Raw genomic sequence first — 18,015 nt, forward strand, 5'->3', positions numbered from 1 at the left:
TGTTCAGCCTTGCTGGCGCTGTGGGTTTCTACATACATTATTGGATTTGGATTTACGCCCTTTATTAACATCATATGTAGATAGAGAACCCAGTTGGGGATTTTCCCAAGATGACATCTCCGCCCATGACTCATCTTGCTAAATGTCGGGTGACCCTCCTTCCAGATGTAAACACAGGTCACCCTTGCCAGGTCTGATAAGAGAGTACTTATACGGCCAAAGCAGAGAATCTTCCCTCATTCTACCTCACAAAAGCCCTTCTCTCTGTGCTCTTGCCCTGGAGATTAACTGTTCTCTCTCTGGTCTCTGTCAAAAACTCAGTGGGGAGAAATGATATTTAAGAATGTAGTACGTATGTTCACTTGAATATTTAAGTTAGATTCCTGTGTCAGGTTAGGCCACCAAAAAATTACCAATTTTAGCCTCCATAACTTAACCTTTCATAAGGTGCCTTCATTGAGTTTCCTTTCATTACTGTGTCTTTTTAGTGACGGTATATATAAGCACCATTATATAAATAGTATTGTTGCCATTTTCATAAGTTTACTGTTAAAAGATTGGCTACTGTGTCATTAAATATTCCAGGTGATAAAATCTTTTTAATTAATATGAAGAAAAATTTGTGTCTTAGAAAATGGGAAAAAATATTATTTTCTTTCATTAATTCTAGCACAAATTTAACAGTTATCTCAATTTTGAGCGTAGGCAGTGATTGCATTAACAGTTTCTGTAACTCTGTCTACTATTACCATTTTAACAGAAATTTAAAAAATATTATTTATGCTCATCAACAACTCTATAATCAGGATATTAATAGTTGTTAGACCTACCTTTGGATATTATTATTTAATGCATTATTTTAAAAGCATATTTATTTTTCCTTCCTGGTCAGGGAACCAAAAAAGAAAAAGAAAAAAAAAGAAAAACAAGTTTATTTTGTAAATATAATTGTTTGTTTGTAATCTTCTGTGTTTATTTTATGCATTTGAAAGCATAGTTCTAAGTAGGGCTTCGCAGAGTAGCCAGAGAGGTCCCTGGCACATATTCCAACAGCCTTCCTGGGGTGGTGCATGTGTACTTCCTGGCAACCTCTGGCCTGGTTCAGACCTTTACCTGCATTTTCTTTTCTGGAGGGCCTCCTCTTCGTTCCCTGATCTGTGCTCTCTTAATACCTTGCATTATGGTCAGCCATGTCTGTCTCTCTTACTAGTATGTGAGCTATTTGAGAGAAAGGACTCTCTCATTTTTTTATTTTTATTCTTAGCACCTAGGAATGTGCCTTATTTGTAGTGAGCTGTTAGTCATTTCTTATTTAAATGCCATTTTTTTTTAACCCCATGCCATCCTAGTACTGCTTTTCCTCCTGGCATTGATTGACAGCTTGTTCTTGGCATTTTGGCTCAGAGTTCACTGCTGTAGAATGCTTATCAGGCGAGGAATGATGATTTTTTTTTCATTGGATTTTCTCAATGCTAGCTTTCAATTTTTTAAAGTCAACCTTTTGGATGTTGTTGTGCCTTTGATGAAGCAGTCCAGATATTAGGAACATACTTTCCTCCTTCTTCAGGTTGTAATCATTGGTAGTTAGCTGTCTTTTGTTTGAAATTTGCCTGTTTATTTCAACATTGGTAGTCTTAGGAAAGCTAGAGAGTTTTCTTACAAGGGCCTGTGTAATTTCCAAGTTCACACCTGATTGAAGGCAGCATGGTATCAGTGGAGAGAAGACTCTTCTACATTTAAACAATTGGATCTTATTATTAGTGGTGTCCCTTAGAGGTGGCTTAGTATGATGGGAAGAACAGGTATAGTAATGAATTCCAAAAAGACTTGATTAGTTTTTTTCTTAATACAGCCCCAAACCTGAGAATGAAATTATTTATTTGATTGAAACAACATGTCTTTGGAATCAGTGGTGATTGTTAAAAACAAAGTAAAAGTGCAATTTTTTCTTATATCACATTTGCCTTAAATATGAGATGTAGGTAAGTCAGATGAAATTTTATGACCAATTTTTATCATTTCACTTTACAAAGTGTTCATTCTCTCAAGTCTTTCTTACATCATGATTACTGAACTGAAGAATAAATGTTGGAGATGATGTTTTCTTCCTAACTCGTTTGGTTGCTGGTTTTTGTTTTTGTTTTTAGCATATCAGTTGAATAGTTCTGACTATACATGGATTAGCTGATATTTAAGGAATTTTTAAAAATTGGAAGGACTCTTAGTTTTTTATATTTAGTATTTCAGGAATTATTAAATATATAATCAATGAAAAATACAGAGAAACACATAAAGAAGTACTAAATAAATCCCATTACCCAGAGTTATACTAACATTTTAGTAATGGATTTTCTCAGTGTTCCTTTTTTCTAGGCATACATATCTGTGTGAGTGACAAATCATCACAAGATATTGTGGTTTAAACCAGTGATAACTATTTAGCTCAGGATTCTGTAGGTCATCAGTTTAGGCTAGGCTTGGCTGAGGGCTTCTTCTGGTCTAAGCTATGCTGCCTCATGCATCTGTGGTCAGCTGCAGAATAGCTTGTCTGATTTTGACTGGGTTCTCTCACGTTTACTGCCTGTGGTCTGTGTGTTCTCTCATCTCCAACAGAGTAGCTTGGGCTTGTTCACACAGCAGAGTCTGAGATTCTTAGAGAGAAAGCAAAAGTGTTCAAGGCCTCTTGAACAAAAGGCTATGAATTTGTGTACCATTACTTCTACTGTATTCTTTTGGCCAATGCAAGCTAAGCCGCAGTCTAACCCAGATTCAAAGGGTGGGAAATAAACTTCAGTCCTTGATGGGGGGAACTACAAAGTCACATGCACGGGATGTGGAAACGGGGAGGAGTGAAGATTTTTGGGCAGTTCGGAAATTTACCACAGTGTACGTGTGTGTATACATATGTGTACATAGATGAAAAGTGAGAGCATATACATTCTGCATTTTTATCACCAGACCTGCTCCAAATCCAAGTTACTAATCCAACCCTTTGGGTATATTGGAGAAAGTAAATAAATCTTATGTGGGAACTGCCTCAACAAGTATCTAGAACAATACCTCCCATTCAATCAATGGAAGGCTTAAAAAAATAAATAAAAGGAAATGTAATTTCTTTAGGCCACTACTTGAATTCTATTGGTGTTACTTCCTGGTTGGTTTTATTTCCTAGCTCATGTTTTCCTGTGTTTACTTCCTGGTTGGTTTTACTTCTTCACTCATTTTTTTCCCATGCTTATTTCCTCTCTCATTTCTTTTCATGTTTATTCTTCTGGTTGATGGTCTGGAGCACCCATGTTGTATTAGTCTGTTTTCACATTGCTGTTAGTCTGTTTTCACATTGCTGTAAAGAACTACCTGAGACTGGGTAATTTATAAAGAGAAGAGGTTTAATTGACTTATGGTTCTGCAGGTGTACAGGAAGCATGGATGGGGAGGCCTCAGAAAACTTACAATAATGGTAGAAGACGAAGGGGAAGCTGCTCATCTTACATGATGCGAGCAGGAGGAAGAGAGTGGGAGATGCTATACACACACACAGTTAAACAGCCAGATCATGTGAGAACTCTATCACAAGACAGCACTAGGGGGATGGTGCTAAACCATTAGAAACCACCGCCATGATCCAGTCACCTCCCACCAGGCCCCACCTCCAATACTGGGGATTCCAATTCCATGCGGCTTTGAGTGGGGACACAGAACCAAACTATATCACATGTCATGGGAGAGCACTGCTCTAGACTACTTCTAAACTGTTCTGAGATCTTAGAACAGTCACTTGACTTTATCAAGAGTATCAGTAGATGTTACATCATCTATTTATTCAAAACAAAAACTACCTCACAAAATTATTGGGAGAATTTAATTACCTCATGTATATGGACATATGTTGGAAACTCTAGATGTGTTATTTTTCCTAGGAATTATTTATGGTTTTATGGAATATCTATAACTTTTTTCTACCTAACATTTTGGTCATCTCCCCAGCATCTCTAACTGGCTCTACCATTTTAAAAAATGACATGTATATTTTTTTAAGCTACTGTTTGTTCATTTCTGCTTAGTTCATATTAAAGAAAATTCAAGTTTTACAGCCTTAGCTTGCACACTAATCTTCAGAACACCATAGCCATTTCTTTAATCTGATGGATGCCTTCACATGACGCCTGTCTTTTCTGATCAGAAATGACATTCTTAACATCAATGGATTCTTAGGCTTTTCTGACAGGAAATATTTTTGAGGATATATAATCAGTTATGGGGTATGCTTGTCAATACATTTTTCCTGCAAAAATAAATCAGAAATCCTATCAAAATAGCATTATGAAATAATCCATTTCCCTTAGTACTCCTCATGAAATGGGCATGCCTGACGTTTCTGAGAATTTTTATTTAGATGAAGGTTGTGTATTTAATTTATATACTGGCCATTTTTCTAACCAGCCAATCTGCATAAATTTCATATTCTAAGCAGGAAGAAAATGGTTGTGATCTGGAACCAGCCTCTTCCTTATAAAGCCTGCATCACCTTCCTTTTCTCTTGGCTGGCCTCTTCTACTTTCCAGACCCTGTGAATTTCACCATAAACCTTCTTTATTCCCTTCCCCTACCCACATACATGCACACCCAGCCAAAGAAAGAGAATCCAAAGAAACAGAACCTGTAGGGATGAATAGGGATATCACTCTACAGTGCCCCTTTGCTTCTCTTTGCCCTTTTCTGGACAGAAGCAGATAGAATTCATTCCTCTTCCATTTTGAAAATTTGTACGCATTCACTCACCCACTCGTTTATCCATCCATTCATTGATTCACTGTTCATCTGTCAGGAACAGTGTTTCAGACACCGTGCTGGGTTCTCTGGATAAAAAGACAAGCTCTGGCACTGATTCGCAGAGTTTACCCTGTCATTAAAGGGATGGTAACTGAAAGAGTCATGTGGCCAGGGTCTTAAGAGAGTTGTAAACAAAGGCTCTGGGAGCCCTGGGGATGCAGAGGAGACCACATTATGCTTTCCTTCCTAGGGACCATAGCCGTGTGCCTGAATTTGACAAGAGTAGGGTCAGAGGCTGCTGGAGCGGGTTGAGGTGAAGGGTAGGTGCCTAGATTGTTTTTTCAGCAGTGATTTGGGGCTGGATTGATCCTTGTCAGTGTGAAGTCAGGGTACTGCCCACTCATCCATGCCAATGACTCAGGTACTGTAGGAAAGTGGTTGATTTGCCTGAGCTGAAGGTCTCAGGTATGTTCTTCATTTCCTAGATGAAGCCAGTTAGGATTTACTGAGAGTCTGCTACCGATGAGGCTAGGCATCCTTTGTGCTTCATCCTGTTTTATAGCATAACTTTGATTTAGGTATAATTTCTTCCACAGGTGACCAAACTGAAGCTGAGGATGACAAGGGTTATGTAACACCCCTGAGATCACACAGCTTGAAAGAGTAATCAGCTTAGAATGCAAATCCCAACACATTGTCCCCTTTGAGGGCAAACAATTTTTAGTAAAACTTCCAATATACACTAAATAACTAATACCATATTAAAATACAGTGCTTGTATTTCTGACCATGACTGTGTTTCAGTTTGACAGAGAGGGCAGCATCTGCAAGACAGTTCTGCCAAGATGAAGCCTGTGTATCCCTAATCCACATCACTCAGGGCCACTGTCTGTGGCCACACAGGTTGTGAATGTGGCCTCCTAGAGTTAGTTGTAACCTGTACAACCTGAAGTAGCTGTCACGGGCCCAATCTTGGAGTCGCATCACTTGCATGCTGTGCCTCCACTCATATTAATTACTACATCCAAGTCATTCTCTTAGTTTAAAAGGTTTTAAAAGGTTGGATATATTTAAAGGGAATGAATGGGGGTAAAGTCGTAAACTGCATAATTATCTCCGTATATGTTAAATACTATCACCTAGCTGTTAAAGATTTCTACTTCAAGTATAGTGATATAAATCAGGCTTCTTACTGTTGTGCTTTGTCAAATGTTTACATACCTACCCACACCTAAAGGTATAGAAAAATTTCCCAAGCAACCCACTAATCACTGGGGAATGATTTCAGGGAGGAAAGAAGGAAAGTATCCTTTTGTTCTGTCAGGTATGTGGGACACTAGATGGCAGAGATGGTTAGAGACCCTTACGAAGATGTGTGTTGGGAGGGGGCCTGCCCCTTTGTCCAAATCATGAGCATTCTTGTCCCCAGTTCCTTTCTCCAGATCCTCATCTCCCACTGTACTGTCGCTCTAAGCTCCACCAGCCCCTTGTCTATGGCCATACAGACCTGGATCACCTGTCTTCTATATCTAAACCCCTCAGTGGCTTCCTAGGTTCACAGAATAACATTTAGACTCCCTAGGATGGCATAAGAACGGTTCTCCCCCACTCCCAGTGGCCTGACCCCTGGTCTCTAGGCCATTTCTCTAGTTTCTCCTACTTTCTACACCATAGCAAGACCTCTTGCAGTTCCCACAACAGAATGACTGCTTCCTGCTTCTGAGCCTTTGGTCATGCCCGTCACTCTGTCCTTGATTGTGTTCTTCCCCTAATTCTGACTGCTGCACGCCCAGGAATGAGGAGTCCTGCTGCAGTTGGCATGCTGGAATGTGTTCATCAGTCTTCTCTCACACCACCTGTGAAGTGGCTTCATGGCGCATACCTGTGTAGGCCTGTTCCAGGAAGGAATACAGCCTTAGTGGTTTTGTATATTTGACTCTCCAACACCAGATCTGGTGCCCACTGGCTAGCTATAGATGACTGTTGAGGAAATTAGTCAATGAATGACTCTCTGGGAATGTCTTTGTTTGGTTTCTAGAAGAAAAAGATTAAGCATAACACTGTGCACACTACAAGGTGTGTTTTAGCTTTTTTGAAATTCATGGGGGAAACAAAAGTAAAGCCTCTAATTGACTTGTGATTCTAGATGATGGTAGACTGAATTTCCCAGGAGTGTTCTAAATATCTATGCAAGAAAATACTGGGGTTTAATGAGTCCCAGCTTCCTGTAGGTACAGATGACATGTCAGGCTAATTTTGGTCCCTTCGGGATTATGAGGGCCTGGACCTTCCCATGAACTTGGTTCAGGGCCTTCCCAGCAGGTCAGAGCTCATGACATCCAACAAATCAGAGTTGATGCATGAGCCTTTGAGGCTGGTATAAAGAAGATCCAGTCTTCAGAGCAGACTTTGGCATTAGATATTGACTGCAGTCTCTTCCTAGTAGGTATGGGCTTTGTAGACAGAGTTCCTGAAAAGGGAACAGGGACTATAGCCTTATCTTGAAAATCAAGCAACCCAAAACACATCAAGCTAACATTTCTAGAGCACTTAATATGTGCCAGCCACTCTGCCAGGTATTTCTGAGAGAAGTCATTTGTTCTTAAGTCTTATGTTTCCTTAGCATGATGTGTATACCCTGAGGCCTACACATGGTTTTATAGGATGCCAGGAATATGTGTGGAAGGAGAATAGGGGGAGGGAGAAAATGAAATAAAGATGGAGTCTACAACTCATGCCCATATTCTTAGGAAAGGACTGCAACCCAGCTGTTATCAGTATGAGCTGGTAATTGAACTTGAGTCTTAATTTTTAATTTAAAAATAAGATGAACTGTCATGTGTTAGTTTTTCTAGTCTAAAACTATTACTACAGCTCTCCTACAGGTCTTAAAAATTACTTGGGTGTATTTAGGGATTGAGCAAATGAGTAAATGGGTTTATATTGTAGAAGCCAACGTTTTCGCTGAAAAAGGATGAAGATACAAATACAGAATAGAGGGAGGCAAGAAAGAACCTGCAGGGATGAATAGGGATATCACTCTGAACTGGTGATTTCCAATATATGTGTGCTTGTGGCAAATTGATATATGCATGTGTGTATTTATGCACATAAATGTGCACATGTTAAATGCATGTATTTCATTGTTCCATCTGCCGGAACAACTGAGAATCAAAGATACTCCTGAAATAAGAGCATACCTAAGCACCTGTATCTGAGTTTCTAATGTCACTGCCCCTCTGAACTGAACTATACTCCTGGAATGGCTAAATTCAGGACTAGTGCAAGATGGTCCTGAAACATCTTATCAGACAAGATAGTAAGGAACTGCTGGTTAAAAAAAAAAAAAAAAGGAAGATCACAAGAACCAGAAGGGGGCTCTGCTTGGTCAAATCTGGGACAGTTTGAACACCAAAATAATAAAGTAAAGTATGAACTATAAACAACTGGGGAGGAGGAATTCATCAGCCCATAATGATAATGGATGAATAAAGACAGATGGACAGATGGATTGATGGATGGATGGTTGGATGGATGGATGGATGGATGGATGGATGCGTGCAGGGAAATATGGGCAACTCCTGCTTACCAAATGTCAACTAAATAATAAATGTGGATGGGGTGGTAGAGCAGGAAAAATCAGTATACACCACCATGGCAGTAAAGATTATGCACGAAACTCAATGGACACTAATTCCAAACAGTTTAAGAGGAACAGGACATTTACATAGTGACAAAAGTGTCTTTCACAGATTGCTTTAGTATAATAGAAAAATAGTAATTAAGTGGAGAAATTGAACTATACTTTGATCAGGATCAAAATTAACATCACCATTGAGGGGTAAGCAAACATCACATACCTTCATATGAAATATCCTGAGAACAAGACAACATCACGTATTTGGGATTCTGGCCAAAAATGTATAACCTGAATCTAATCATGAGGAAGCTTAAGACACATGCTTTGTTAAAAAGCAGGAGGAGGAAGAATTGTATCCTTCCAGTATCACTGCCATAAGCAAAGACAGAGGAAATGGTCCTGATTAAAGAAGCCTAAAGAGATGTGGCAACTAAACGCAATAATTGAGTCTAGACTGGATTTCTGTACTTGGGAGTTTGAGGGTAGGGAAGGTGGATACCATAATGGCCATTATTGGATCATTTGACCAACTGGAGTGTAGATGGAGATTAAAGTATCCTATCAGTGTTCAGTTTCCTGAAGTTGATATATTTGGATATACACATACACGTGTGTATATATATATACACACACACATACATATTCTTTCTCTCTTTGTATATGCATACACACACAAAACCAATGGATGAACCTGGGTAAAGAGTGATAGTATAAACAAGTATTGTTTATACTATTTGTATTCTTGCAACTTTTTTGTAAGTTTGAAATTATTCTTCAATATTAAGTTAAAAAAATTTTTAAAAATCTTGGCGAAATAAATGATTGATTTTCAAATGAATACTTTTTATTTTATGTCCTTTCTTTTCCTGTTCTCTCATTTATTTTCTTTTTCGCGTCCCTTCTTTTAGAAGCCCAAGGCTTGCGAGAAGGTCATTTCCGTGGGACAGACGGTCATCACGAAGCATCGGAACACCCGGTATTACAGTTGCAGAGTGATGGCTGTGACGTCGCAGACCTTCTACGAGGTCATGTTTGATGATGGCTCCTTCAGCAGAGACACATTTCCTGAGGATATCGTGGTAAGTGGGCTTCCTTGAGTGCCTGCTACCCAGAGTCATTAAAAAAAAAACCAAAGTAGCCGAGCCCTTCAGAATTTTTATTTTGGCTTTTTGAGTAGCTCATTCACTTGTTTCATAGCCTTTATCATTCTAGATAATAGCCAGGTGAACTTAGACTGATCTTCCCAGAGTCTTTTAATTGAGTGAGAAATGTTATTTGGCCAAGAAATAAGGGAGCAGCCCTCACGACCTAGTCACCTCTCGAAGGCCCACCTGTTCATAGTGTCACACTGGCAACCCCTGAATTTTGGATGGGACCTATTCAAACCATAGCAGATACGAATCCACCTATTCTTTTCTGTTACAAGATGTGAACAAATTTGAATTCCTTTATGACTTCTTTTTCTTTACGCTTAACTAGAGAATATGGCTTTGATTAATCTGACTTGACAATGTGTTTATATCTTTGGCTATTCCTCATGGGAGTAACAAAAGTCACACAGAAGAGAGGCTGTGGCATTTAATGAGTTGCGTTACTGTGGCGGAGACTAGAACTCTGTGTGTGTGTGCGCGTGTGTGTATGTGCGCGTGTGTGTGTATGCATGCGTGTGTGTATGCGCGCGTGTGTATGCATGCGTGTGTGTATGCGCGTGTGTGTATGTGCGCGTGTGTATACGCGTGTGTGTATGCGCGTGTGTGTGTATGCGCGTGTGTGTGTATGCGCGTGTGTGTGTATGCGCGCGTGTGTATGCGCGTGTGTGTGTATGTGCGTGTGTGTGTATGTGCGCGTGTGTGTATGTGCGTGTGTGTGTATGTGCGCGTGTGTGTATGTGCGTGTGTGTGTATGTGCACGTGTGTGTATGTGCGTGTGTGTGTATGTGCGCGTGTGTCTGGCTGTCTTGTTGGTCTGTCTCCATCTCCTCCTGCCTCTGTCCCCCACCAAACACCTTGAGGGCGCTCATTCTGAGGAACTAGTGAACGTGTGCCAGGGCAATGACTGACCTTGTTTCAGGCTTGCTTTTTAGCAGGTGTTTTCACAAGAAGAGCACTTTCCACAGAGGGTTTTTTTTTGACACCGAAATCAAAAGTCTCACCGTGACTGAAAGGAGAGTGAGTTAGTCTGGTGCTGATCCTGTTATCCCTTCTCCTCTCGGGGGGTGTGTGAGTTTGGGGAGCTGACCCTTCATAATGTAGTCGTCACTTCTGCCTTGTCCTGGGTCTCTGTTGATGCTTTGCTTTTGTTTGTACTTGGAAAGATATTTTCAGCGACTCTTTAATAGTCATAATTGTATATTATGTGCGGTTGAAAATTAAATGTAACCTTTTGAGATTGCTGAAGACAGTTTCTAGGATTTTGGTCTCCAGGAGCTGAAGAAACATTGCTTCGGTTAGTTTTGTTATACTTACCTCTCTCTATGCTGGTAAGAATGACAAGTATATAAACAAAAATGACCTTATTTGAAAGATTTTAAAGCAAATGAATGTAAATTATTTAAAAATCCCAGAAGAGTGAATTGTGTTTCTTACCAGGGTTCTAGCTGGAGCTTACATTTACTGCATTGCCATTGTTATTCATAAACAGCATCCCTTAGGTGACATACTCTCCTCGTTAGAATTAGAATTAGTGTCCCTTCAAGCACTCAATCTACATTCACAGAATACCTGCTCTGTGTCACGTACTTACCACACTAGGCGCTGGGAAACATAAAAAGAAAGAAGATGTAATCCTTGCTCAGTCTTGGTGGGAGGTAGGCTGGTAAATGGATGCTTTCTCCACCGTGGACCCATGTCTAGAACCTGTGTGGTTCTATACTTGAACTACAAGCAATCTACCACCTGTGGGGGCTGGAAGAATGAGTAACACTTACTGACATTTACCATGTTCCAGGCACTGCTCCAAGAACTAGACCCATGAACTCAGTTCATCCTCATAACCCTACACACTAGGGATTATAAGTTTTTCACATTTTGCTGTTGAGGAAACTGAGGCACAACATGGTGAATAATTGTCCCAAGGTCACACGTAACTAAGAAGTTTCAGAAACACTATTTGATTACGTGTATTCCGTCTCTAGAAATTCCACTCTTAATCCTGGGGAAGAAAGGACATTTAAAGCAGTAGGAGAAGGAGTATGTGGGAGCAAGAAAGGCTTGAAAAGCCATTGGTAGAATGAGGCCCCTGGACTTTCACCAGCCCTGTGCAGGCTACGTAGTTATTTCAGAATTGGCCTTCTCTTGTGAAGACTGTGAATACTGAGCTGGCAAAAGACAGAAGACCTTTTGGTGAGGAACGCTGTGGCAGTGGGATGAAAGAATTCTGAGCACTAATTTCAAAACCTGAGCACAGTTAAACAGGTAAAACCAGTGAGGTCTTTAGCCATGATAGGAATTAATGAACCCTAGATTCTCTTTTATATCACAAGCCTATACACACTACACCAGTTTGAGGCTTTCCTGGAATGTCTTTACGTTGGAAAAGAATGTCTGTGATCCTGTAATGTTTGAAATCCTGCAAGTATTTCCTTTGACACCCTCCATTTCCTCCCTCTGTGAACCAGAACAAGTGTGATTTTAAGTACACTTGAGTGTTGTGAGAAGAACGCAGAAGCTAACCCATAGAAGAGTTTTCCGGAGCGCATGCCATTTAAATCAACGAGAATGAACGAGCAAAACTCTCTACACCTTGGTTAGCTGTCACTTAGCATTTTTGATAAGGATTTGAGACTTAGCAGCAGTTGCCCATGTGGTCACAACTGTTGCCCTGGTGGGTGGCGGGTAGCATGGAGTGGCATGAATTCACACAGATTGGAAAGAACGCGTCTATCTAAATGTGGGTGAATAGTAATGTCTTTTTTTTTTTTTTTCTTTTTTGTGACAGGGCCTCATTTTGTCACCTAGGCTGGAGTGCAGTGGTATGATCGCAGCTCATTGCAGCCTTGAGCTCCTAGGCGCCAGTGATCCTCCCGCCTCAGCCTCTTGAGTAACTGGAACCACAGCCATGTGCCACCATGCCTGGCTATTTTTTTTTTTTTTTAAATTTTTTGTAGAGGTGATGTCGAACTGTGTTGCCCAGGCTGGTCTCAAACTCTTGGGCTCAAGCGATCCTCCTGCCTCGGCATCCCAAAGTGCTGGGATTACAGGTGTGAGCCACTGCCACTGGCCTAATAACTTCTTCAGGAAAAACAAAACAAAACAAAACAAAACGAAAACCAAATTCATCTTTGAGCAGGTCTTCTCTATTTTGTCTGACCTTTCCTCCTTCTATGCTCTCCACCGCCATATACTAATCTCTTGCCTTCTTGGTTCCCCATTCCAGGCTCCTAGTAGGAATAATTCAATCGGACTGTGTTTCAAGTTCCATATACTTTCTAACAGTGTCACCATTGTTAGCTGCTGTGGCCTCTTCCCTCTCTTACCTTGGTGATGAATGAGGCTTCCTCAGCTCCCTCTTGCTGACTCTATAGGGGAAGTTTTTTTTCCACTTATAATACTGTATTAGGCAGGGTTCTCCAGAGAACCAGAACCAATAAGGAGATACACTTATAGAAAGAGATGATAAGGAATTGGCTCTGTGATTATGGAGGCTGAGAGGTCCCAAGATCTGTAATCAGCAGGCCCAAGACTCAGGAAGAGCTGATGTTGAATTGGAGTCCAAAGGCAGGAGAAAGACTACTGCTCAAGCTTGAAAGCAGTCAAGCAGGAAGAATTCCCTCTCCCTTGGGGAAAGGCCAGTTTTTTTGTTCTATTCATGCATTCAAACTGATTGCATGAGGCCCATGCACATTAAAGAGGGCAGCCTGCCTTACTAGGTCTATCATTTTAAATGTTAAACTCATGTAGAAACACCCAGGGTAAAGTTGGATTAGATATCTGACCACTCTATGTCCCAGTCAAGCTGACATAAAATTAACCAACATAAGTATATTGTCCTGGGATGCTAGGTTTGTGGATTGTAGAAGACTCTTTAGCTTGTGGAGACAGAAGCTGGGACTCTGTGGCAGAATGCATTTTCCTTTCCTTTCGAGCAGCCATGTGGGTCAGTCAGTGTGTAGGTCCCTATAGGTCCACTCTCTTTGCAACAGTTTGTCCTGGTCATCATCCAGGTATCTGAAATGCAAAGCCATGGGTTTAAAAGGTAAGCTTTAAAGCCTGGGCAACATGGTGAAACTCTGTTTCTACAAAAAAATAATTAAAAAATTATTAGGCATGGTGGCACATGCCTTTAGTCCCAGCTATTTGGGAGGCTGCAGCAGGAGGATCTCTTGAGTGCAGGAGTTTGAGGCTGCAGTAAGCTATGATCACGCCACTGCACTCCAACCTGAGTGACATAGTGAGAGCCCTTCTCAGATAGATAGATAGATAGATAGATAGATAGATAGATAGATAGATGGATGGATAGTAAGTTTTTAAAATTTCAAGTATTAATAAAGATTGGGAGCCTGTTTCTCACTGAAATTAATGAAAGCTACATAACTAAATGCCTTTATAGTATGCCAGCTAGACTTCAATTTCAGATATAGAAGTTTGATGTTATATTTTAAGATAAAATGTATATGTATAATTAAGTATAGTTTCATATATGCTTTATTCCTTATATGATGTAATTATGTTTATGCCATACACATTTATTCATTTATTTTTGAGATGGGGTCTTGATGGCTGATCATGGCTCACTGCACCCTTGGCCTCCTGGGCTCAAGTGATCCTCCTGCCTTAGCCTCCCAAGTAGCTGGGACTACAGGCATGTACCACCATATGCAGCTAATGTTTTCATTTTTATTTTTGTAGAGATGGGGTCTCACTATGTTGCCCAGGCGGGCTCAACTTATCCTTCTGCCTCAGCCTCCCAAAGTGCTGGGATTATAGGCATGAGCCATGGTGCCCAGCCCCACACACCATTATTTAAGCCATGGGGCTTAATTGCTAAGATCATCCCACTTCCACTTTTGATAATTCATCTGCATCAGAACTGTTGTCTGGGAGATGGGGACCCTGCTCAGTACCATAATGGAAAGTTACATCAGGACATAAAAAAACAATGTAATCAGGTTTGTTTCTGTTTCAGTATCTTGAAGATCATGGCAGAATAATTACATGGTGAAAACACTAACTACATTTCGCATTCCTCAGAGAAATCTTGTTTTCGTTAGGTGATATACCTGTAGCATGAGCAACTGGCGGTAGAAAGTGATGTTTTTCTTCTGTGTGTCCAAAAACTCTCTAATCCACACAATGTGTGTATCAGGTGTGAGTGCCACTGGGAAGAATTATTCATCAAATTATTCATCAAATGTAGTGTGACCCCGATGTTACTGGCTACTGAAGAACCAGTTTCTCTAAGCCTCAGGTACTTGTTAACTAGAATTGCTGTAAGGGTACAGTGCAATTTCAGTTTCCTATGAAAATCAAATTTAGGATATCAAGTTTAATCATCCCAAGCTATTTATCTATGTATGACACAAATATAGTCCCTTGTGGAGCCTGATGCTTTAGTAAAGAAAGTTATATACCCATATTTATAGAGTTGATGATTACAAATCATTTCATAAACCCAACAGATGAGAACCCTTTAATGCAGGCTGGCCTATCCCATGTTTGAGAATAAATTTGGCAGGCGTTAAAAATGTTTATGTTAGGGTTATGTGACTGGAGAGAGCACTTGGAGTAGTAAGGAGAAACACTCTTTAACTACCAGGAAATGTCTTTCCCTACCTAGGTACTTTATTTCTGTGCTAGCCAGAAAAAATGTCCAAAAAATTCTCTCTCAACAATGCACCTGCAAAATGTATGTATCAGCCCAGTTAAACTCCACATGCAGTCTGTAGCTGTCAAGGGAAGTAATAAAAGATGTATTACTACACACCTCCATCTGTCAGTCTATGAAATTGGGACACACTTCTGACGAATTTTTTTGCCTTCCACTATTTTGATGGAAATGAAAGTTGCCCACCTGAAAGTACTCAACGAACATAAAGATTCCAGGGCCTCTGTTAGCCTCTGCCAAAACCTGGGATCCTCTAGCATGCCCCTGTTGACAGTGGAGTGATGACTGTTTCCTTTCCTCTGAACTTTGAGCTCACTTTGAGGGAGGAAAATGGTACAGTGGACACTTGAGTTCTCACTTACCATTCACCCCTGGGCGTGAGAAGAGAAACAGGACTGTTTAAAAATTTGATAGCAGGAGTCCATCACTGAAATTTCCATGAGGACTGGCTACGTTTTTCAGCTTTGGTTGAAATGTGAAAGAAGCATGAAAACAATACTCTTCAAGATTCTGGGGGTGGGTAGTCATGGGCTTTAGTTTTGAGGGCTGTACGATGCAAACTGAGGTTCTTGCAGCCAATTTTTTTTTTCTCACATAAAGGCAGTTTGCTTAAACTTTCCAGCCCCAGTTTTTTTCCGCTACTAGTTTGAAAGGAGCAAATAAACTCCTAGATTTTGAGGTGTCCTAGGTTTTCAGGTCAGGTAGCCATGCATATATGGCATTGGCAGACACCCCTTGTCAGTGAGCTCACCTCAGCTTTGGAAGCCCTGTCCCATCCCAGACCATTTGTGTTATGTGTGCTCTAGAGGGATGCCCTTCTCCTCTTCCCTCTCCTGTTCCCTGCCTGGCAGTTCTGGTTCTTTTGGAATCAGTGGACATTTGCCAGAGAAGGCTTTGGAAACTTTCTTTGGTTTAGAGGTCTGCAGGCATGGCCTTTCACTGTTCAGGGTTCTCTTGCTTTTCTCTCTCGATTGTAGAGTTGGGAATCCATGAGATGAAAGGCTTCACCAAATTCCAGTTAATTTTTACTTCCATGGGAAACCTTTTACACATGTCAAAGAGTGTCTAAATTTACTTTTCTAAATGTTTAAATTTATCTGACAAATTTTATTTATAAATCTAATATTTGCATAAAAAATAAGAACAAACTCATTTGTTCCTTGATTAATGTTCCTATAATGCATAAATCAAATCCTAACCATTTTATGTTTATGTAACCAAATTTCCTTGGACATTTTAACTATGATTATAAATTTATTATATACGTTTCTCACAAATGTCACATTTTTTCTAGGCATTTAATGCCCATAACTTTAATAAATCAGACATTAGTTAGTTTGGATTCTCCTATTTCAGACATCTTCAAAGACAGTATGTAAACCAGTACAATATTTTACAAAACACAGTTGCACCTTTATAAACACAATTTACATAAGATTGATAGATAAGTAGACAAGACTTTGCCCAATCAAGGGGAACAATATTACCGTATTGGCTAGGAGTCTACTAAGAAAAAATAATAATAGAATCTCAAGGCCATTTTAGAGGCATAGAATCTGGTTATGCCTTTGAAGAATAAACCTGCAGTTATTGGGCAGGGGCTCCTAATTAAGGTCAGGTTTTATTTGATTCATCAACTCTGTAAACCTTACACCTTTCACTGGGGTCCTGACTAGTCTTACAAGTTTCACGAACTGTCTCTTAAGTCCATGGAGGTGGGTACTTTCCAGGTCCTGGAATTTTATTTCCTTTTGTGTAACTCATATGACTTTTCACATTAAAGCCTTGTACATAGGATTTTCACATTAAAGCCTTGGACATAGGAATGAAATGTTGAAGCCTTTACTCCAGTTGCCGTTACATCTTGTTCCTTTTTTTTTGCGAATTGTGTGTATCTCATTGACCACAATTCTGTAGGCATCATAGCGACAGTTTCCACTCATCACTGGGGATCCTGTGGAGAAAGTATGTCATTTCCCTGATGTCCTATGCAGGAGATTCACTAGTTGCCACAAAGACAGACTGTCAGTTATGTTTTTCTTCGTATATATACCTCCTTCACTTGAGGGTATTTCTCTTATTTTCTCTTTTGGTAATTATCTCAAGGTTCCTGGCACTTCCTTCCCACTTTTTTCTTTCCAGGAGAGACTCAGGTATACGATTTCATCTTCAGCCTAACAGAATCAAAATAACTACCTGAACTTGAGGGCAGTGTTATTAATTTCCAGGACTTCATCATCTTTTCTCAGTGCTGAATATTCATGGGTGAGCCTGCTTAAACCCACGGGCAGTAGGCACTATGAACCAAATCCACTCCGTGTTTGGGAGTGTCCAGTGATGTTGTCCGTTCTGAGCTATGTTTTGAACGCTGTATTAGGCATCATGGGGGATTCAGAGATGTGTAAACACAGGTGTAGGAGGAGTGACGTGGGTGTTTTGGAGGCAACACACAATACCCAAGGAAGTTTGAAAGACTAAGAAAAAAGCCATTCCCAGAAACTTTTTCAGCTATGGGATCTTGGGAAGCAATTTTGGATTTGCATTGGTGCCTAGATTTTGAGGTGCTCTGGAGTTTTGGGTCAAGTGGCCAAGACAGTGGCAGACACCTCTTATCAGTGAGCCCATCTCAGCTTTGGGAAGTCACATCCCATCCCAGCCCACTGATGTATTATGTTGCTCCACACTAATGCACTTACACTCCCTCACCCCCACCAGGAGCTGATCTGAAATATTTTACAAGAAAAAAACCCAGTGAAGCTTATTGACAGTAAATTCGGGGA

At 40.3% G+C, this 18,015-nt stretch overlaps 1 protein-coding gene across 4 annotated transcripts in view; it reads left to right on the forward strand.

The window, feature by feature from the left end:
- Positions 1-18,015, forward strand: part of KDM4C (lysine (K)-specific demethylase 4C) — a 443,327-nt gene that overhangs the window by 387,947 nt on the left and 37,365 nt on the right. For all 4 annotated transcript variants that reach the window (XM_011969889.1, XM_011969890.1, XM_011969891.1 and 1 more), the window contains one exon: positions 9,322-9,492. In XM_011969889.1, coding sequence (XP_011825279.1) covers positions 9,322-9,492 — 171 coding nt within the window. The remainder of the gene's footprint in view (positions 1-9,321; positions 9,493-18,015) is intronic.

Source organism: Mandrillus leucophaeus, unplaced genomic scaffold (genome assembly GCF_000951045.1).
Source record: "Mandrillus leucophaeus isolate KB7577 unplaced genomic scaffold, Mleu.le_1.0 Scaffold92, whole genome shotgun sequence".
NCBI lineage: Eukaryota > Metazoa > Chordata > Mammalia > Primates > Cercopithecidae > Mandrillus > Mandrillus leucophaeus.